Raw genomic sequence first — 23,312 nt, 5'->3', positions numbered from 1 at the left:
CCCCACCCAAGTAACTGGTACGGGACGGGTGCAAGGGAAAGCTAGACCCGAGCCGCACTCGAAGCAGGAGTTTGAGGTGGAGAGTGGAGCTCATCAGTTGTACCAGTCACTGGGAAAGCCAGGTTAGTGGAGTCAAACACAGTATTAGCAAACAAAGATTTAAGGCCTGCTATATTTAGTAACTCTGCTGGCTTTATGCTGTCCAGGTTATTGTTAATAGTCTTTGGAGAAGTGAGTTGAGGAGCAGTCACTGGTGCTGGAGAGTTCACACAAAGAGTGTCTGAATAAACTGGGTGTGAAGCCACACTAAACTCTATCTTACAAAGCACAGCCAGAGAGTTAGGACACACAGGGACCAGGACAACTGGCTGAAAAGTATGGTGCACAGAGTTAAACTGACATGACCGGGGAACGGAAAAGTTAACCTTGTCAACCAACTCTGCAGTGCCCAAACCAAATTCTTTTGCCAGTCTATGTATAGCAGACAAAATCTTGTTGCTCATAACCTTAGCAGGCACCGAATGTACAGTTTGAAACAGTCCACTAGGAAAAACAGAAACCGTCTCAGAATAGACAGACTCTGGGCTTGTAATCTTTATAGAAGCTGGAGTCTTAACACAGGCAGCCTCAGTATCAACTGGTTGAGAGGCTGCACCATACACAGGTTAGGCAACATCAACAATACTCTCCTGTGGTATAGCCTGAAAAGCATTAATAGAGTCTGGCTGGAAAATTAAACAGTCCATGGGAACAGGATGGCTAGCAGGCTAAGTACCAGGAACTACATAGTCCACATATGTGAAAACATGAAAGTCACTTCGAAGATCTGAAGTGATAATTTCGCTAGCTTGTTGGTCAGCCTCACACACACACCAGATTCACTGACATCTGTATAGTGCTCAGAAACATTTAGGATAGAAAACACTGGGTTCAGCAACGAGATCCTGACCCACACTGTCTAGCGCAGAAATGCAATGTTTCTGAATATTCCAAGTTTAAATGGAAACAAAACAGTCCGTAGAGGGATTGTCGCCGGAGGGAAGCATAGTATCTGTCAGCAGCGAAATACAAACTGGCTCAGTGTTAACTGGCTCAAGCAAAACACTAGGTGTATACTCCGCTGGATGGAGATGATGCTATCATGACAATCAGGAGCAAAATCTCTGAGAAATGTTTTCAGAGTATATTTGAGTCTATGAAATGAAGAACTGGGGCACAAAGAGGGGGTCCACCTCAATACTGGTAAGGTGTTCCTAATAAAGTGGCCGCCTGTGCACACTAGCATAGTTAAATCAAAAACTTGAACAAATATATGTGGTTATGTTTGTATATATCGTGGCATTCAGTGTCAGTGAAAACATGTGTGACTGGGCTCTTAATTTAAAGAGCTGAGCACTCCTGATACTGTGTGACGTCACTGAGCAGGATGGATGAGGTTACTGCCTGGATGTAACACCACCTGTGCGAACAAACCTGTAAAAAGTATTTCACAAATACATGTCGTGACGTTTATATCGGTTAGTGTGACTTTTCCTCTGTATCAGATACAAAACAGCTTCTGCACAAAGTGCAGACATTGAGCCTATGTTACTGACATTTAAAGAGGCTGTTGTTGCACTTAGGTGCCAGTAGATGGCAGCACCACAGCACAGTTTAATCTTGGTACAGTCACACAGCAATAAGCTGCTGTTCACCTGAGACTCAATTATCCTGTTAAATCAGCTTCACGTTTAAAAGCAGATTTCTGTCAAAAGATCACGACCTTCCACTGAAGGAACTTTACTTTGAAGAGGCATCTGTGATGTTTTACTGTCACTTATCTTAAGGAGATAATTTCTGTGGTATGCTTATAAAAAATCTAACATGTTGTACATAAACACAGCTTATTAGTTGAGTTTAATTTCACAAATCAATCAATAAATATAATTACTCTGTATCCTGTTTTCTTCTACTGTTACTACACATTTGCTCTTTGTTCTTTACCAACTCACATTTTCTATCAGATGTTCTTGTGAAACCAACAGAATTACAATGGAAGAAAAAGAAGCAGAGACACCAGATCGCTGCTGCGGTGATAGCAGCAGGTTCCACACCTCCTGCTGGTTGTCCGCCTCAGTGAGGTGACTCTTGCTTCTTTTAAATCTCCAAAGAGCCACAAAACCAATTTATGAGTGTCACATACTCATAAATTAAACGTAATATTCTTCAGGATCACAGAAACGTCTCCATCCTTCATCTCCGGGTCCCTCAGCTTCACTCGGCCATAAAAAGATGGATGTTGGTAGTTTTCATAGGAGCGTTTGTTCCTGTAGAACGGGGGTGGCCAACTCCAGGCCTCGAGAGCCGGTGTCCTGCAGGTTTTAGATGGGTCCTTGATCCAGCAGTTGATTCAAATGGCTAAATGACCTCCTCAACATGTCTTGAAGTTTTCCAGAGGCCTGATAATGAACTAATCATTTGATTCAGGTGTGCTGACACAGGGTTAGATCTAAAACCTGCAGGGCACCGGCTCTCGAGGCCTGGAGTTGGCCACCCCTGCTGTAGAAGTAGAAGTAGACGTAGCCGTCTGTGTTCAGGTCAGCTCTGCTCCACTTCAACACTGAGATTATTTCATTTGTGGAAATTTGACACTGGAGAGTGACGTCATCTCCAAACTTCACCTGAACATCCTGCTGAAGAGCTGAAGCAAAAAGAAAGAAGTGATATTTTTGACATTTAACACACCTCAGTGACCTGAACTCACAGGAAAATTTAACATAAATCACGTGGTCTCAGGTGATAAAACACCAGAAACATTTTTAGACGGTGAAACAAACAAGCTTCTTGTGGTGGTGAAAAACAAAGATCAAAGATAAGTGAGGTAGGTAACTAAGCACACTAGTGATTCAACTTGCAGAATCGCTTATGATAGATTTCTACATTTCTTTCTGTAGAATACCATTGTCTCTGTGGAGGAATTTTGGGCCACTCTTTTTTACAGTGTTACTTCATTGAAATGATTGCACACAGTTCGGCCACTACAGCGTCTCAGTCTGGTTGATTTTTCTGTTTTTCAGCGTCTCTGCTGTAGATTTGCTTTGCCTGGAAACACAAAAACACTTTTTCTGATGTTAAAGTGATATTTGACTCTTGGAAACAAAAGTCTGGTCCTTCAGATCAGGTAAACATTTGTGTTAAACATGAACAAATTTGTCATGGTTCTCAGGCTCTGGAGAGGATGTGGGATGTTTTTGCCTTCACCTCTCCCTCCAGGGCTTCCCTACCTCTGAAACCGCCCTCAACGCATACCTGGGGCTCGTTTACGCTGATTCATCACAAGCATTAGTGGTTTTAGATACGGGCGACATCGTGGTGGGGGCGGCATCACGGGCATCGGCAAAAAAAAATAAAAAATTGCTCCTACTCATGCTGCGCGACGTCATGCCAGCGCATACTGGGGATGGCACAGGCACTGGTCGGTTTTCTATCACTCTTTTGCTGGGAGTAAGGGCGCCCTCCGTTTGCGAGGTGCGCCTGCTGCTTGCCCAGCCCTATTCTCAAGCATCTGTTGGAAAGTCCCAAGAAATTAGTCTGGTCAAGCAAGAATTAGTCTTTCTAATTAACACTGAGCTGATAAGTTGCCAAAAAAAAAATACTGCCTACTGGAATATAATGAACTAAAGTTAAAGACAACATCTTTCCCTATATATTTTGTATTGTGTGTGTAATTTAATTAAATAACATGTATAAATGGCCCATAATGTTTTAGAAATGTGCAAATAAAAACAGCAAAACTTTATGTTTGTCTGAAATGAGTATTTATTTATTTTCTGTAGATGTACCACTATTGTTATCTGAAATTTGCTGACGTACCATGGGTGGCAGCCCCAATCAGAGTTTGGAGGAACAGACACATTTATTTAAGGTTTAGAGTTCACTCATTTATAGAAATCCTCAATCTACAATCACTGGACCAGATTCTACATATACCATGCACACACACACATTACAACACATGTGATGATAACATTTCAGCTTTTTACCAAATCTTAACATGCTCACCTATCAGACCTTCATTTTTTGGGGTCGTGCGTTCAGTGAAGTTAAAGACAACACTGCCTAAATCCAAATTCACACCGCATCGCCTGCAGTGTGAACGTAGCATAAGATTCATGTGTGAAAGTGTTCCTGCTGCTTTAAGTCTTGGCTCACATCAACTTTATCTGCTTTGAAGAAAACTGAAGTGCGTCTGGGTTCACCACAACTCATGTTTTCCATCAGACATCTTAGTGAAACCCACAGAAGCACACGAGAAGATCAAGTGAGACCAAAGCCACCTTCGGCAGATATAACACCACATTTTGTGGTGGTTTAATAGCCCTCCACCACAGGGAGCTTTAACACAATCAGATGTGTCTGTGATGCATTTATTGTCAGTTTTCTTTTAAAGACAGTTTCATCAGTATGCAGAAACTCCCACACACTGTACATGAAGACCGTTTATTAATGGAGTTTCCCTCATATCACCAAATCTTGATATGCATCTATTAAAATAAGAGTTAGAATAGATTATAACAAAGTCAAAGTCTCTTTGCAAAGTTGTATCCTGTGTTTTTTCCCCTTCAAGCAAACTTGTTGTTAAACATTTTATAAAACGGGGTTAAATTTTCACATCATATTTTATAATGAACAATGATCCATCGTGTAGATACAGAAAAAGCTGAGTGCAGCTGTACCTGAAAATTATTTTGTCCATTAAATGAGTTGCAATCAAATCAGCTCTGCTGTCAACAGACAAACTTCACAGTAACTAAGATTCATGTGTGAAATCGTTCCTGCTGTCTGTGGCTCACATGAACTTTATCTGCTTTGAAGAAAACTGAAGTGTTTTGGGTTCATCACAACAACTCAGGTTGTCCATCAGACATCTTTGTGAAACAAACAGAAGATCAAGTGAGACCAAAGTTTATTGAAACTGCAGAGAAACCAGATCACTGCTGTGAAGACGACAGCACTTAGAAACAAAATACAGATAACAGTAAAGTTACTGAACACATGGAAACACGACACAAACAATAACTTTAGTCAATCCAGCTTCATCAGAGCTTATTGGAAATGATCCAGTTTAATGTCTCATTGTACTCTGAAATGAAAGCACAGTACAAATAAGCAATTGGAGTTAAAAAAGAAATCAGAATCAATTTAAAGACAAATGTATTCTCAACTTCTCAAAGTAGCCACCTTTGGCAGATATAACAGCTGAACACAGCCATGGTGTTCTTTCTACAATGTTTGACACTTGTAGGTTGCTTTGCTTTCACTCTTCAGTCCAGTTCATCCCAAACCAGCTTGATGGGGTTTAAGTCTGGAGACCGTGCTGACCACTCCATATTTTCAAGCTTACCAGAGGGTACTGCATGGCGCTGCAGAATGCTGTGTAACCATTCTTTCGCCTACTCGATGGCGTACACAGATCCTGCGTGATGAACCGAAGATTTCAGATTATAATTCATCAGACTACAAGACCTACATCTAATTGTTATGATGGTCTGTCTCTCCTCCATTGTTAATTACTTTTTCTCACCATTTTCTGTAGCAACAAGGACAATGCTGTTCCCCTGATGCTCACGAGGCCATGGTACACCAATGTTCCAGCACTGCTTTTATGCAGACAGAGGGGGCTGTGGGTAATCCAGAAACATTGGACCACCTGTAAGAATTGATTATAATTATTGAGGTTAATTGAAATGATTCATCTTAAAGTAAAAGTACAAGGAAGCAACCGAAATGGCAAAATAAACACGGAGAAAAAGACAGACATACACACATTTTATTAGTCATTTAAGCTTTATTTATATTAAGATTAAGATTATATTTTATTTTCAGATACTAAAAATAAACATCAGTGTCAGTCTCCCTTCATTCTGTCAAGCTGACAAACAAAGCAGAATTAAAGTCAAGTCCTCAAACTCTCCTATCCTGTTTGATAGGAGAGTGACCCCAAACACACTTCCAGTGTGTATAGTACCAGATCATAACAACAATTGCATCAGTGGGCTTTATAAGGCTATAATAAGGTAAAGACTACCATAATATCACCATGGTAACTTGTGCTGTGAACATAACCTATTCTGGAGCCAATTAGAAATCGGCAGGTATGAAATCACCACCATGTGCTATCCTCGCCCACTTATCAACCAGTCAACATCCACTTCTAGCACCACGCAGTCAGGATTGTGGAGGACTGCATGGGGACACGTCTCACATAAGTGACCCCACCCAACCTTGGATGGAGACATTTGCTCACACAGAAAGATGTAAGGCAAAAGAAGTGAGTATTATTAGGGTGACAGCTGCACATTAGAGCTCTGAAACTTTAAACACTTTGTCCCACAGCCTGACAAAGGAGACATGGAAATCTCTGCAGTTTGTCCCAAAAGGAAATTAAATCGATCGATTAAAAAGCTGTTTCTTGATCTTTCATCTGGATGACAACCTGCCCTACAGCACAAGTTACCATGGCGACTCACCCCAGTAAGAAGGGAACCACCTTCGTTGTACAGAAAACCCAGACCTGCATGTACACCCTTAGTCCTACAGAGCAAATCATGTCTTCTCCTCCATCATCAGTTATCAGGAGAGCAGACAGTCAAAGTACAAGAATTCAAACAAACACAGAGATTCTACTTACAGAGCAGACACAGCACAGATGTTTCCTTCATCGTCCTTCTCACTCATTTGAGCTTTTTTTCATTTCTGTCACTGACACCAAGTAAAGCCCGCCCTCTTCCTCTGAGCACCTTTCTGTTGGTACAAAAACAGTATATATATATATTTAACAGGTTTTTATTTGAATTAAAACCTAGGAGAAGTGAAAAAGTTTATATTTTCCAACAGAAAGTTCTTACTTTCTGGGACAGTGACTCAAACTTACAAGTAGAGTACAGATCAACATAGTCAGTCATGTACGGCATGTGCAGAACAACTCAGTTTACTTGGTGAGTTGCATGTCTGCAGAACGCAAATATGTGAAGATTTACAATAAGCCAAGCTGTGGATGATATCTTTGCTGAAGGAAAATACAGAAAACAGCATTGCAATATGGATGAGCCAGTTTCTGACGAGGAGGATGATAGAGAGCATCAACACAGACACATCTGATGAGGAGGTCACAGGTGCTGAAGCTGCTTCTGCTGAAATATACAAATCCAAAAGTGCAGCACCTCCTGGCTCACATGGCATTAACCTGGGCTCACCAGGTTTGCTGTGACAAGAATAAGTGTCTTTTTATGCCATTGACAAGAACGACATCATTGCTGTGACAAATCTTGAAAGAAAAGAAGTTGATGGCGACATTTGGAATGACACTGATAAAGAATACGTGGATTCCCATCTTCTTGTATCTGTAGTGTACAGATCCGAATACAAGACCACTGATAGTCTCTGGGATTCGTTAATTGGATTAAAGCATTCTGCAGTTTACACTCAGGATTAAACAAAATACTACATAACAAATATCTATAAAATACCTGGAATATTCTCAAACATTTCCAACATCCCCACATTGAAAACAATAACCAAAAATAATCCTATGAAGATAAATGAAATTCCCACACTTTCTACTCATACCTTACCTCCTCCTCCTCCTCTAAGAAACCAATAAACTGTTTGTGGGCCCCGGGGCATCATTTCCCCAGATATTTCACAATATCGGAACCAGGAAGCAGCAGGTGAGCAACAGTATCATTTATAATTGCTAACATGAAAATTATACAACTTAGACGAGTTTGTAGAATTTTGATATAGATCTCTCTGTGCTTTTTTATTGTAGACCAACACCGTAGTGATGAGGCGCAGATACCAAAGAAGACAAGTACGACTAGAACTTACACACACCGACCACCACGTACACACTCAGCTGAAAACCTGTGAATAAAGGTTTTCCTATAAACCTGTAAATAAAGGTTTCAACAGTCCTCCAATTACTGTCTGTTTACGTCACTGCCCAATAAGCCTGCAGAATATATTAAAGATGTAAAAAGAGTCCGCCCGTTCCAAGCTCTTAGCTCTGATCTTCAGAGGTGACAGCGTAGTCCATTTCCATGGAAAATGCTCCTTCTGGTAATACATGGCCAGCAATCCAGGCCAATCTGATATATAAATCATGGCAGCTTGTGATGCAAAAAACAGCTATTCCTCATATCTACAGATTTACACAGGTGAGCCTGTGAGTGGCATCCTTGAGAAAAATCAGGGAAAACATCTAGTCCTGGAACATCTGGAAATGCCATTCCACATATTGAATGGAATAGTACGTTGTTCATGATAGGGAAACATAGTACTGGCAAGTGTGATTACTGTGGGGTGGAGGAAACTGTAGAACATGTCATGTTGCAGTGTCAGAGGTATCAGGTTGAGAGGAGACATTTGATTCAAAATCTTAGTAACCTAAAAATCAAACTGGATCTGGTTGAGTTGTTGCGGCAGGACTCGGGAAGTAAAAGTTATCAGGCCTTATTTCAGTTTTTAAGAGAGGGGAACCTGTTTGGCAGGATTTGAGAATTTTTTTTTTTTTTGGGCGTCGTTCCACCATACTCCAGTTGGTGGCGGTAATGCACCTTTCACTTGTTTGCCAACCGCCAATATAACTGTAAGAAAGAAAGAAAGAAAGCAGGAGGCGGCAAAACAAGGAAGTGCCTGTGCTTCAGAAGTGCCGGTCAACAGCGGTATCGAGCCTGCTTTCTCTACACATTTATAACACTTATCTTCAGCTTCACAGAAGATACCAGTACGAGATGGGGGGTTCCGGAAAGCTGTACTTTTTCCTCGGTGTTCTCCATGTCTGCTCCGCCTCGTCTGCAGGTGAGATTTCAGCCTTGAAGGCTAGCTTAGCCTAGCCGACACTACGCTCTTGCATCTATGAATCAGAAATTCAATTGGCTCTTGACGTTGGTTCTTTATTTTATAAAACGGGAGTCTGCGATCCGGGTCCGGAACCACCAGATGTCCCATAAGGACCCGGACCTACAGCCGTAACAAGAAACCAGAGTGGGGCAGCTTTTCTTGTTTTACAGTATTAGCAGTGGCTTGACAAACGCAAAGCAAATTATTCTGTGCAAAAAGGAAAACGGACAGTAATAATAGAGCCCTTATGGTCTGAAATCCTGGGCTCCTCCCGAGAGTGACTGCAGTTAGTTCAAGTCCAGTCTTTGACTGTTTGCAGATTGTTGCCTCCTATCAGGCGAGATGAGCCCTCTTGATCAATTTATTTGGTATAATTTTAGTATTTGGTGTCACTGTATCACTTTTACCCAGATACTAACATGTTTAGTAAAGCTGAGGACAACGAAACGTGTTACAGCAGTGATAAATGTTTTGGAAATTTGAGGGTTTGTTTCTTTTGTTGATTTCATTTGTAAGAGTCTTCACAGTCCATCCAATATTAAGGATTACTTGTGTTGTAAAATAAAAATTGTAACCGCAGTTGAGCATTTGAGTCTGTGAACCACAAAGTTACAGATTCATCAGAGAGAAGTCGCTCGCTCTTTGCACACCGCTGACATAAAGACAACTCAGCTCATTTCTGCTCCGTTTCAGTAAAATCCGAGTGTTTAGAGGCATAAATCCGTATTATGCCTCTAAACACTCAGTGAGAGGACTGAGTTGAGCCAAAGCAATAGCAGCTTTAAAATGCTTGTGCAAAGAACCATTACTCTATCTGGTAATGTTCCTCCCTCCTTTTAGGGATAAGGAGCAAGACAATTTTTGGAGGGGGGGCTAAGTTTATACAATTTGCAATAAGTTGTGCGCCACAGGCTTTCAAATTCATATTTATGTGACTAGTTTAAATATTCTCCTCCTGAAACTCTTACAAACGCCATAAAACCAGCTGAAACAATACAACAGTCAAACTGACGCCGAGTACATCCAGCAGCTTTTTAATCTCAGACAAGGCTGTGTGCTGCTGTAGATGTTAGTGAATCTGGCCCCAAATCTTCCTTTAAGAATTCAAGTGAGAATCAAATGCCTGACATCACACTACAATCTGACGCCACAGCTTTTGGCCATCACAGGAAAAGGAAACACGAGTTCTGTCCATCGTCTGTGACTCTGAAATCTGAACCATGAGACAAACAAGAGCATCTCTACCTCTCAGCTCGGACTCTCTCTCTTCTCTCTGATGATGATGATTCGTCCATGACGGACGTCCTCAGTTCTTCCTGCAGATCCACCACCGTCTACACAACAAAGCACATACAGATGACGTCAGTGCAGCAGGCACAGTCCTACTGATACTGCTGCTGTTGTTTTAATTATAACACAAAAATCAGTCACATTATTCAATCTGGCCTAATCAAAGTTCAGCACGCTGTTCAGGTGTGAGTCCTCTTATTGGAGCACACCGGCTGATGTTTGAGTGAAAGGGAATTTTCCTTTCTTTAGTTTAATATTAGAAAATGTTTGTTACCTCAATAGTAGCATCACACACCATCTCATCTGGTTATCTATTAGTCAGTAAAAATGTTTGCTGTATGTTAAGATTAAGACTAAGATTATATTTTCTATTTTATACATTAAAAAAACTTCAATGTCAGTCGGCCTTCATCCTGTCAAGCTGACAAATATCCCAGAGTTGAGTCGATTTTTTCCTCTGAACTCAGTAGTCCTGCAGGCCTGAAGCAGGATTTGCTCTAACCTCAGAGTTAACTACACAAGGTCATTCACTGCTTACCAGCATATATTCAAATCATTTGTCGTTTGATATCTTCAAACAGCTACAACAGCAGTTTCCTAAAGGCATTCTTTAAGGCTTTGTAAAGTAAGACCCTAAAATAGTATCATCAACACGGTAACTTGTGCTGTGAACTGTCCTAGAATCAGTTACGTTCTAGATTATAGATCAACAGGGATTGAAATCATCGCCTCCTGACCAATCAGTTCTCCAAAAGTTAGCGCCACTATTCCTGGAAGATCCCTTGGACCACTTTGTAGACCACTGGGTATGAACCTCTGACATCTCCGCGTTTTCTTCATAGTTCAATTTTACCTTTTTATTTTTTTTAATTTTCTCTTTTTGATGGCTGCAAACAAACGTCCTCCTGCCCCGAAACAATCTACCTTACAAAACTCATATACCGTATTTTTCAGACTTTAAGGTGCATTTGAAAACCTTTCATTTTCTCAAAAATCGACAGTGCACCTTATAATCCGGTGCGTCTTATGTATGAATTCTAGTTGTGCTTACTGATGTCGAATCAATTTTATGGTAAGCTAAGAAGCCGCACTGCTTGATGTATTGTCGGAGCATTACGGTTACTGTAGTCAGAAGTGTCGTAGAGTAATACGTACTGCGCGTCAACATAATATTACCGTATTGTGTGTGCATAATGGACCCTAAACTGGGGCTTGTTGAGAGAAATGTGTACGAAGTAGATTTCAAACTCAAAGCTATCAGTCACGCAGCAACATGGGAACAGAGCAGCTGCAAAATCTGTCTGTCTTTGTTATTATGCTCTATGACTTTTTAGTTTACATTTGACTGCACAATTACGATCTTTTTGTTAGGCACAAAAGAACATTGTTATATTTTATTCATGGAGTATTATTTAATAAATCTTGATAATTTATTTTGGAGTATTTTTTTTTAATGTACATCTACGTTGTATGTTAATAAAAGTGTCTGTGTGACGTCTGGGACATGCTTTATATCATGTGTCAGCATCCAGCTAAAGAATATCAAGATATGAATTTTAGGCCATATCGCCCAGCCCTACGTACGCATAATGTTACAGGTTGTTTTGATATCAGCTAATAATAAATATAATTTGTAAGGATCTGACTGTTATAAAAATAATGACCCTAGCTAGTTTATATCAAAATTTCAATTCAGATAAATTCACACATCTGGGAGGAGTTATGAACAGATATACATGCGTTACAGTCGTTACAGTTTATTATTCCTTTATAAATCTGCCCCTCAGCTGCTTGGTCACACTGATTGGTGTACTGGCAGCTAATAGTTTAACCACTTGGTGCGCTCAGTGCTGGTGTTTAGTTCTAAGTTGATGGCTGATGGTTGAAGCTTACTGTCCTAAACCCTGAGGAAGGAGATGTGGAAATCTTTGTTGTTTGCTCCAGATCAAAGTGATTAATGTGACTGATTGAACAGACATTCTTGGTGTGTGTTTGGTGTTTCCAGCACTGTGTAAGAGACAACAACAACAGCAGGTTGGAATCACAGAGAATAATACATATACCTTTTCTAAATCACCAAATTAGGGTTTGAGAGAAAGTTTAAATATAAAAGCATAGATGTTAGATATGAGGTCATCAAGTACACTCTAGATGTCTTGTTTTAGAATCATACATTAATTCATTTAGAATAACAAGATGCAAACTGTTGTTAAAAGCCAGGGATCAGGGAAACATAAAGACTTAAAAAACACCCTCCTACTAACCGTGTCGAGGCCAAGGAATCTTCTGGGAATGGTGACACCATTTTCTGGATTGTTCAATAGGTAGTGATCTCATACCTGGATCTTAACCCTCTGGGATTCAGAGTATAATTGGCCGTTTTCGACTACTTTTGATTTTACCTCTATATTTCACCTTTAGAAACTGTTAATCTTGCCTTGTTTGGTATCGGGGGTTTTTCAGCACAACCTCAAATATCTGAAATTTGAGGGTTTTTTTTCATTTTGGTATACTATATTAGCACAATTGATCTGAATTCAGACAAAAAATTCAAAATCCGAGTAGAAAAGTTATTTTTTACTGTAAAACCCACAAACATGTTTAATGAATCATTCTCATAACTTGAAATGTAAATTGTACATTTCTAAAAATTATGCACAAGTTTTGCAAACAACAAAGTTATCAGGTACTATTTACCTAAAAATGCAGCCATGACCTCAGACATTTTTTATATAACAATTTAAATCTATTTACAGAACAATCAGGTGTGCTGCATCAAATAAGAAGGCACACAAATTATTTGTGCCAGTCCAAAAAAATAGTTTGTGTGCCTAAACCCTACAGGTCTGACAGCAGGTGTATCAGTCCTGTTTTCCATGTGGAGACAGCGTTTACACTGAAATTTACCTTTGGTGGCTTTTGTTTGGAGAAAATGTGAAATTCAGCAGTATAACTGACACACAATACAAAACAACAACTACACAACACACTAACTACAGCTTCCAAACACGCTAAACGTTACTAATGTTTCACATATGAAAACTCGCTCTCTCCCTTTCTTTCGCTCGCCCGCTTTCTGTCGCGGGTGTCACTCCTAAAAACTTCCCCTTCTCCCTAAACAACCAAATGTCACATGTTGCTTTATTATTTTTTGATTCGCTGGCATGGTAAATTCTAACACCAATAGGGAAGGGGTGTTTTTTCTTTTTTCACTCGCAAGCCGAGAGTGTTTGCTAGCGCTGTTCGTAGAAAACGCCATTTTTACCGTTCTTCCCACTGTAAACACCACTGTTTTCTTCAGAAAAAAACATTGTGTGTATTTTTTATCATAACTCCGGTTTTATGTGGCCCATCAACACAGTTAAAAAACTGGTGTATAGTTTGAAGTCCGCACTTTCGACCCAAGTTGAAATGGAGACTGAGCTGCTGCATCTTGTAGCTGTGTAGTCTTAAATTGGTCATGTGATTTTGACACGCCGGCGCACCCATTGACCCCAAAGGTTTAACCTGTTCTACGACACAAGTTGCCATGGCGATTTAAGGAGAGAACCACTGACATATTTAAAGATGGGCGACCAGCATCTAAACTAGGGCTGCAAGATATTAGGAAGACCTGCGATATGCGATAACTGTGATCAATATTGCGATAAACTAAATAAAAAAAACATAATTAAAGTTTTACTGCAACAGTTTTATTTAAAGAAAGCTGCTGTATTAGCAGTGTAATAACAAAGTGCACTTTAACATTGAAACACTGTCCCCATAAATTTTTTTCCTGAGGCTTGAATTCTGAAAGACATCCTTCCCGGTCTCTATAATCAGTTTTAAATAAACATAACTTAAATTATATTGTGAGAGTCTGGAAAATACACAGTCTCTAGACACCATGTGTTCAGTTCAAAGTGTGAAGCTCATATATGGTTCCGTTGTACGACTTGACCATAGGTCTGTAGTGCTTGCGTAGTTTTCAGCTTGGCTCAGTTCAAACATTACGGTCTTGCGGCATGTTTCGTACATTTGTGGAATGGCAACATGGGAAAAGTAGTTTGGTGAGGGGATGCAGTATCTCCGGTCCACTTTATGTATCAGACTGGTGAAGCCCTCTCTACTAACTGTATTTATAGGCATCATGTCTTAAGCCAGAAAATGTGTAATGGCCTCTGTTATTGCTTTGTAGAGCTTTGACGTTTTCTCATAGAGTTCCACTTGAAAAACTCTGATACAGAGACGGCTGTTGGACTGCTGTGATCTTTGTCTTAACATTAGGGTTAGCCAAACAAAGGTTGCTATCTTTCTGGAACTCTTCAAACAGTTCTCTGTGGTTGTATTGAAGATGATGGATGATCTGATACCGTCATGTTGGTGTTGTTCCCTCATCATCACAGATAATGTTGTTCCAGGTTCAACATTGCAAGTGACGAATCACCTTCTCCTGATGTCATCCGCGACCTCGAAAAAAACAAACGCTTTCAAAAAAATCTACCTCACTTGCGAGAAGAGAAACCGCCTCTGTAAGGACAATATGTATAATGCTTACCGTTTATTAAAGAAAAGTATCCTGAAATGCAAAGAATTCAAGTTCCTGGATCGACGGACAGAAGCGGTTTCTCTTCTTGCAAGCGAAGTAGATTTTTTTAAGGCGGTATTTTTCAAAGGCAGAAAAAGCTGGTCACTTGCAATGTTGAACCTGGAACAACATTTATTATGATGATGTGGGAACAACACCAACACGAGGATATCAGATCGTCCGAAGAGGATGGTGGAGATTAGTTGTGTTTCCTCAGGTGGTTGCCACGAGTGTTCGGCAAGTACCTGTGTTTGGAGAACGTCGTCTTTATCAAATCCAATGTACCTCCAAATAAGCGAGGTACATTTTTTTCACCCACGAGTTCATAGTCAGTAGCGTTCTCGTCATGCATCTCGCTCTCAGCCATTACAACTCTGACTCTTTGCTGCAGCGTTGTTTGCTCCCCACCTGCTTAGGAGGCGGGCCTCTAATCCATTTGATTGATTATGGCTGTGAAGGGCTCTATCTATTTATATCTATCTCTATTCGACTGGTCAAATCTGTAAAGGGGTTTCTTTGATTGGTAAATTCTTTAAAGCACGTGTGTAAACATTTTAAAGTACCCAATTATTGCAGTTTTTGCCATCTTTTGCGATGGGCCCATCGCACAGGCTGATATCGCGGTGCCAATAAGTTTTCGATTTATTGCGCAGGCCTGATCTACACCTTCTGTCCTACTAAGAAAATCATGTCTTCTCCATCAGTTATCAGGAGAGCAAACAGTCAAAGTACAAACTTTCTCACACAGAGATTCTACTTACAGAGCAGACACCGCACAGATGTTTCCTTCATCGTCCTTCTCACTCATTTGAGCTTTTTTTCACTCTCACACCAAGTAAAGCCCGTCCTCTTCCTCGGAGCACAAGCCGTTCTGTTGGTACAAAAACAGTGTTGGTAAGGTAAACTATATAAAATATATATCACACAGCAATACTTTTTAATTTCCTTAAAACACTGAATTAAACACTTAATGACAAAAAAGGTTCTTATTTTTTAAAAGAATGTTATTGGTTCAAGAACAGTGACTATGGCTTATTTAAAGAAAATCATCCGACACGTCTACTAATCTTCCCTAGTAAACATTGTTATTTAACAATCGGTGGCATTTTTTGTTAACACTAGTGGCTGAAAAAAGTGGAAAGAAGCAGTGACACGGACATGTTAGTGTTTGCCAACGTCAGTTTGTCGTACCTCTTAAACATTACCTGGTCGCTTTTATTAGAATTTGAAACGAGAGAAAAGTTTCTGCCCAATTTTTGTTTTATGCTCTCATATTATCCATTCTAATAAAACAAAACACTTTCTTCAGTGTGAATTAATAGGTTACAAACCTGGATTCTGGCTTTGGAAAGCTGTAATTTGGGCTGGGTCTTCTAATTATAGACCATAATGTTTTTAATACTATCGTTTCTATTTATTACAAGCAGGTACAAGCACCTGCCGATATATCAAGAAAACAACACCTGATCTTTCATTGCTGTTTTTCCTCTGGGTTATCAAGATCTGTTTACTTAAACATCGAGATTCAAACTATAGTTAAATCAATTTTCTTATTGTAATGGAAAGATAACACTGCAAGTCACATAAATTTAGATTTAACTTCATGTCTGAAGTTAAAATCTAAATAAATAAATTAACAGAACTTGGTCTTGTCTTTTGTCCCCCAAACCCCATGTAGGACATCTGAAACAAACATGTGATCAGTAAAGAAACAAAATAAAAAAAAAAACAAAAAAAACCCCACACACACACAAAACGCCCACTGGGCACAAAAAGGTGTGCCCAAGTGAACAGACCACTGTGTTAAGTTGTTGCACTCTCAGTTTGTTTGTTGGTCTAATTGCACCATCCTTGGACATTTATTACACTGATCTTTCGATCCTCTGAATCCCACCACAAGATGGGGAATATCTCTCTCTTATTCGGCCTGATTATCGGTGTCTTACTTCCCTTGTTTACAGGTGAGATCCGTTAAAGCAGCTTTTGGCTTTTGCGAGCTTATCCGTCAACTGCATCTGAGATTGTGTCTGTTACAGTTTTCTTGGTCTGAATTTTGATTAAACCGCCTTTACTGTAACCCAGCAACGATGGGGGGCACAATCCAGTGCACTCCTATAATCGCTAGCAGCTCATACTGGTGTGTTAGTATTAGCATCAAGTGTCTGGCAACTGCAGCCAGCAGCTAGCTCCGGCTACAGCCAGCTAGCACTGAACAAAGCGGAGACCAAAACGGACATTAACACGAAGCAATCGCGGTCCGTATAGATAGTAGCTGCAGCTAATTGGCGGTTAACCGTCTAGAGACTGGGCTCAATACATTCACTAGCCGCAATGGGAGATCGAGACGAGTGTTAATACCGAGCAGTGATGGCCTAACAGGTGCTGTTCCTTGGCGGAGCCCGGAGGTTAGCCCCGGCTAACCGAAGCCAGCGAGTTAGCACAGGCTAGAGCTAATTGGAGCTACATGGATGTTGCTGCTGTCAGGGCCATCACTGTTTGGTCTTACTAGTCATCCGCTGCTACATTTTTCGTAATCGGAGACGGACGCTGGTATTTAAACCAGGCAAAAACGGCCCCTACAGCAGCTGCTGGTTAGCTTAGGCTCCAATTAGCTGTAGCCGGTGCTAAACCGCTGGCTAAATTCACCGTAATCTTAGACCGACACTTTAAACGTATCAAAACAGCGCAATGACGAACCCGACAGCAGCTAGATCCAGGTAGCTACAGCTAACTAGCACTTAACCGTCTCACTACCTTGACTCACAGATGCATCGGAGATGATCCATACAGGTACTGCTAGTATCCATTTAGACATTGGCCACAATGGATTCTTCCAGAAAGTTAAACGAGAAAGTAATCGCTAGCAGCTCGTACTGGTGTGTTAGCATTAGTATCAGGTGTCTGACAATATGACCGAGCCCTCGCGTAACACGGCGGCAGCAGCTAGCTCCGGCTACAGCTAACTAGCACTGAACAAAGCGGAGCCCAACAAGGATAATAACACGAAGCAATCGCGGTCGTATAAATGATAGCTACAGCTAATTAGCAGTTAACCGTCTAGAGACTGGGCTCAATACATTCACTAGCCGCAATGGGAGATCGAGACGAGTGTTAATACCGAGCAGTGATGGCCTAACAGGTGCTGTTCCTTGACGGAGACAGGGGGTTAGCCCCGGCTAACCAAAGCCAGCGAGTTAGCACCGGCTAGAGCTAATTGGAGCTACATGGATGTTGCTGCTGTCAGGGCCATCACTGTTTGGTCTTACTAGTCATCCGCTGCTACATTTTTCGTAATCGGAGACGGACGCTGGTATTTAAACCAGGCAAAAACGGCCCCTACAGCAGCTGCTGGTTAGCTTAGGCTCCAATTAGCTGTAGCCGGTGCTAAACCGCTGGCTAAATTCACCGTAATCTTAGACCGACCATACATAGTATGTTATTCTTTTCATCTTATTATGTTCCATTGGTTTTCCTAATTTCAACAGTCTTTCTGAGAGTGTCTGCATCAGAAAAAGTCCAAGCTGTTATATTGCAGAAAGGCTGCCTCCTATCAGGCGACATGAGTATTACCACAGCATTATATCACTCGTGAAAATGAGCAACATCATGTAAATATTAATTGTAACTGCAGTTTCCATTTTGTGCCATACGCTGCTGATATATTTTGAGTTTTATTTTTTTTAAAAAACAGTTAAAACTGTAAACTCACAACTGAACTCTGAACATCACACTGCTGGAATAAAAAAAATCTATATTGACTGATCCAGTGTAAGCTCAGGTTTCACGCATGTGTTTCTCTCTGAAAACATGTCAGTTCAGATCAGTGAATAAAGCAAAAACCAATATGCTTTGGATATCAGGAAATAGTCTAACACACTAACACAGACTAATTAAAAACTGCTTTTCTTCAGACATGTGATTTTATTCGTTACAGATTAGGCAGAAAGAAGTCTGTTTGTGCAAAGCTTACATGAATGAATTGAGCAGAGCTTTCCGTTGTGCTTTACATCATCAGTTACTGAGGAAGATGAATTTGTTTGTCTTGACTCAGTGTGAGGATTCTGCAGCGGCAGCTCTGAGTCATATAAGTAAATTACAGGTTAGACACTTGATCCTGTTAGCTTGAAAAAAAGCTGAACGCTGCTGTAGATGTTACTCAACCCAACGTCTTCTTTAAAAATTCAAATCTTATTTTTCACACGTTATTCTCGTTGTTTGCTGTCGCAGTTTAAACACGGTGGTCGTTCAGAGTCTCCGAGCAACGCTTTTCCTTACCAATCCTCCCAAACACTACCTTGAGTACAAAATTGCGTTTTTATTTAAAAAACAACAACAACAGAAACAGCCGTTAGGCAAAGGGACGCGCCCTTTCCGTGTTGCTAACACGGCCTGCTAGCTGTGGGGTAGGATTAGCTCAACAACATGAGGGTTTCTGCTCCATTAAACTAAAGTAACACACAACAGGCTGGCACAGGAAGACTAAAACATGACTTTCAACGTGTTTATCAGCTCCGTGATCAACATTACACCCACAAAAAACCCTGTTTGTACTGTGAATAAGCTTTAACACGCCAGTAAACTGTTCTGAAACACGGAAAATACAGTTGGCAAAAGACTAATATATTCTTTTAGAGGCCGTCCCTTCACACAGATTACAACTATGTAACTAGAGCACTAAAGACGGAACACTTTTAATCCAAGGCCACACCTTATTTCAAATACTTTAGGCATTAAAACTCTACAAGTCGATTAAATGTTACTGAGTCTCAGGACAAAGATGGCTGAACGAGCACAAACAGCCGCCATCTTACGTCTTTGACTGTAGATTCAAATTTAAAACCAGGCCTGAAACACAAGCTTCCTTTTACTGTGTGTATGTCTCTGTATAATAACTATATAAGGACATATAATTTGTCGTTGAATCTATAAAAATGTGTGTTGGCTTTAAAAACTTGAGCATTTTCTCTGTGACTAGTCAGAGGTCATCAAATATTTGTAAGCTGAGTAAGCGCTGTAGGTGCGGGTTATTCAGGCTCCGCCTATATTTCTAATACAAAGAGAAACGAAACCGATGCCGTCTCCGTTTCACCATCGCTCGGACCAGCTGGTTAAGATTTCTAGAAATAACACGTTTGTTCGGACTGTTTGAACGAAAAAGGACAAAATGAAAGATGAATCCCTGTGTCTGCCTCGGGTTTAGCTGCTCGGTACTTTATTATTTATTCTTTAACTCGTGTTTTCAGCACAGATCGGTCCGTAAACGCCACTGCCAAAACACTGTCATAATAACACCGAGCTTCTAATACATGTATGTCATATGTTAATAAAAGAATAAATCTTACACTTGCAGCAAGCACACGGTAGTCTGTCCATCTGAGCCTGCATTGCGTCGAGGCGCAAACAGCACGCAGTCGCTCGGTCTAGTCCCGCAGGCGCCTGCGAGGCTCAGTAAACTCTGTAACAAGAGGGTGGAGAGAATGACGTGTCCAGAGAGGGGGGAAAACCTGCGTGACTTGTCTGTTTCGAGAGCTTTGAGCAACACTTGACTTTTTCATATCTGTGCATCTTACGCTTTATTTCACATTTACAGATCTGAGTATTCACACGCGCGTGTCCGCGTTCACAGCAAAATCTACAATCAGCTCTTCCAATAAATGGTTAATTAATATTGTGCTGAACACAGTGCAAAAGATTCAATAAGCCACATCAGTGTCTACTGTTTACTGTCATAGCCGAGTGACTAACAAAGGTAAACAGAAGTTTCGACAGGTTGTGTGTGAGACTTTAGCAGCAGCAGAAAGCAGGCACACTGAGGGCCCTCGCGCTCACGTTTCACGTATATGTGATAGAATTTAGAAATCACATCAGTGCACATTACTAGTCTGTATCATGATGTCTGGTGTTTTTATGTTTGTTGGTTTGTTTCATTTTGCCAGCTGGTTATTAGATGCTGCACCGGCCAGGCCCGCCCCTCTCTGTGCAGCAAGCAGCAGGCACGCAAACCGAGGGCGCCCTTACTCCCCACAAATGGAGAATAGAAAACCGATCGGTACCTGTGCAATCACAAAAATGCGCTGGCGTGGTGCTGCCCTGGGCAACGGCCCATGTCGCCCATATCAAAAATAGCCACTGGTGGCCAATGTGACCTCATTAGTATGAGGTCCAGAGGGCCTGGTGTATGAACAGCAGGCTCATTTAATTATTTAATCACTCACTTGAACTGATTTCAATGTGCTGGATGTGATGACGATGATCATTTCTGATGGTGAAACTGAAAAATTAAAAATTTCGGGCATGTTCTTGTCTACACAAGCCCAGCAAGTGGCTCACAAAAGTGACAGTTAAGTTTTGTTTTTTTTATGTTATTTAAGATTTTGTTACTAATGAAATGTTTCATACTCTGTTCAGGAGCTTTTATTCTCTGTGCTCAATTTTTGTTCTGACAGTTTTTTAACAGATCTGATGCTCAGATTTAATTCGGCCACTGTAAACCAGGATCCCAGAGAGACTCTTCACTCTGATTGGCTGGTGTAACAGTTGTACTTTGACCTTTAAGCTCTCTGCGCTTATCAGAAATCATAGTATAATTTCAGGCAACATTTATTAATTTTTTAAAACACGTTCATTTCTTTCATCTGTCACCCATATGTACTTTTGGGATTTCCTTACCTGTATGATTGAGCACACATCAATACAATATAACCACTAGCTGACACGGTCCTGAAATTCTGCTGGACTCATATGTTTCATGCTTCTCTTTGAGTGTTTTTGGATGGAGCCCATCACAATAATCACTGTTCTAGAAATGAAAAGTTGCACTTTAACCTTCACGACCTCTCTGCTCTGTGTTGTTTCCTCTTTCAGCCCAGAAAAACATCACAGCTGAGTCTGGACAGAAGAACGTCACTCTGACATGTCGAGCTCCAAACAACAGACATCCTCATATGACTGTAGAGTGGAGCAGACTTGACCTGGGGGATCAATATGTGCTTTTGTATCGGGACGGTCACTTTAATTCATACAACCAGCATCCATTTTTTAAGAACCGGGTGGATCTGCAGGACAGACAGATGAAGGCTGGAGATGTGTCTTTGATTCTGAAGAATGTGACGATTAATGATGCTGGAACATACGAGTGTCGTGCCAAGCCAGAAACAAACCGGAGAAAGAGAGCTAATCTGAGTGGTGACCCCATCAGCAGCATCTACCTTCATGTTGATCCTCCAGGTGAGTGAGTAGAGTTGAGTGTGTGTGTGATCAGAGGTGAAGCTGCTTCCTGGTTGTTGATGTTTGTTTGTAAAGATGTTGTTGATGAGACTTTGTAGAAAGCAGCTGGTCTGAGTGATGTGATCAGAGTGCAGTAGATAATGTCTGACAGCAGTTTGAAGAGGAAATGGATTCTGTTCTGTTCTTCACTCATCACCTACCTGACAGCTGACACCTCACACCTGTTTCTCACCTGCAGGTCAGACAGGAGGACACACAGAGGATGGAGGGAAGGAGGCTGGAGGGAAGGAGGCTGGAGGGAAGGAGGCTGGAGGGAAGGAGGCTGGAGGGAAGGAGGCTGGAGGGAAGGAGGCTGGAGGGAAGGAGGCTGGAGGGAAGGAGGCTGGAGGGAAGGAGGCTGGAGGGAAGAAGGATGGAGGGAAGAAGGATGGAGGAGAGAAGAGTGGATCTGTTGGACTGAAAGTTGGTCTGAGTGTTCCTGCTGTGGTTCTTGTTGCTGCTGCTGTTCTTTTTTTGATCTACTGAAAACAACGTAAGCAGGGTTAACCTCCAGTTAAAATTCAGCCTGTTTGAAATGTTTCAGTTTTTTCCAGCTGATCTGAGTCTCCTGCTGTTTCAGCTTCTCAGAGGTGACACTGAGCATTCAGGATAAAGACAGTTGTGGTTTTCCCATCATGTGTAGACTCAAATGGCATCAAAAACTGCCAAAAAAAGATTTTTATGAATTTTTACATTTTCTCTTTCTTTGGTTTAAATTGTCGACAAAGAATCCAGGAAACATTTTCAGGTTTTATGTTTAAACGTACATTATATTCTCAAACTCCTGCTGAGTTAATGTCTCTTTAGCTTTACTTTAATTTTAAAATACCTGCTGCTTCACTCATATTTATATCACAGAAGCTTCTAATGTTTATTATATACAGCTTTAAGCATTGCACACACTTCTTAACTTTACAGCAAACTTTATATTATATATATTTAAATAATATATTTCTTTTTAATGCATGTTAAATAGTAATGTGGATGTTAAGTAGGTTTCATGTTTATATTTTTAATCAGAAACTTTCTGACTTTGACTCAGTTCATGCATTTTTCATGGACTTTCTGATTCTAATGTTTTTACTGTAAAAGTGCCTTCGGATGGTTGTTGTTTCCTGGTGCTTCATGAATAATCTTGAAGTGAAACTGAATAATGTGAGCTGGACTCAAACATACCTCACTGAGCACATGTGTAAACTGGATCTAAGCGAGATGGAAACCTGCTCACTGAATCACTTTGACTCTGAAACTGTAACGAGAGACAACATTTAGACATTAACTGTCATTATATAACAAGTTTATACAG

At 40.7% G+C, this 23,312-nt stretch overlaps 1 protein-coding gene and 1 long non-coding RNA gene across 2 annotated transcripts in view; one reads left to right on the top strand and one right to left on the bottom strand.

Moving 5' to 3' along the window:
• Positions 1–4,928: 4,928 nt before the first annotated feature.
• The window catches only part of LOC143412400 (uncharacterized), a 95,196-nt gene continuing 76,812 nt past the window's right edge, over positions 4,929–23,312 (bottom strand). The window contains exons 2-5 of the long non-coding RNA XR_013096075.1: positions 10,129–10,217; positions 6,671–6,783; positions 5,564–5,689; positions 4,929–5,455 (exon numbers count right to left, since the gene is read on the bottom strand). This is a non-coding gene — a long non-coding RNA (uncharacterized LOC143412400). The remainder of the gene's footprint in view (positions 5,456–5,563; positions 5,690–6,670; positions 6,784–10,128; positions 10,218–23,312) is intronic.
• LOC143415626 (butyrophilin-like protein 8) lies at positions 16,552–22,492 on the top strand. The gene is made up of 3 exons (XM_076880932.1): positions 16,552–16,701; positions 21,605–21,967; positions 22,206–22,492. Exons 1-3 carry the CDS (start codon positions 16,641–16,643, stop codon positions 22,490–22,492), a joined length of 711 nt encoding a protein of 236 aa, XP_076737047.1. The 5' UTR covers positions 16,552–16,640.

Source organism: Maylandia zebra, unplaced genomic scaffold (assembly GCF_041146795.1).
Source record: "Maylandia zebra isolate NMK-2024a unplaced genomic scaffold, Mzebra_GT3a scaffold02, whole genome shotgun sequence".
Lineage (NCBI taxonomy): Eukaryota > Metazoa > Chordata > Actinopteri > Cichliformes > Cichlidae > Maylandia > Maylandia zebra.
Note: the sequence above shows the minus strand (reverse complement) of the source record. Positions and strands in the feature narration are given on the sequence as shown.

Bases quoted from the DNA above. Each gene is read 5' to 3' on its own strand.
- LOC143415626 (XM_076880932.1), top strand. From the start codon at position 16,641: ATGGGGAATATCTCTCTCTTATTCGGCCTGATTATCGGTGTCTTACTT. The intron at 16,702-21,604 runs GTGAGATCCGTT...TTCCTCTTTCAG, and splicing joins CTTACTTCCCTTGTTTACAG to CCCAGAAAAACATCACAGCT. The intron at 21,968-22,205 runs GTGAGTGAGTAG...TCTCACCTGCAG, and splicing joins CCTTCATGTTGATCCTCCAG to GTCAGACAGGAGGACACACA.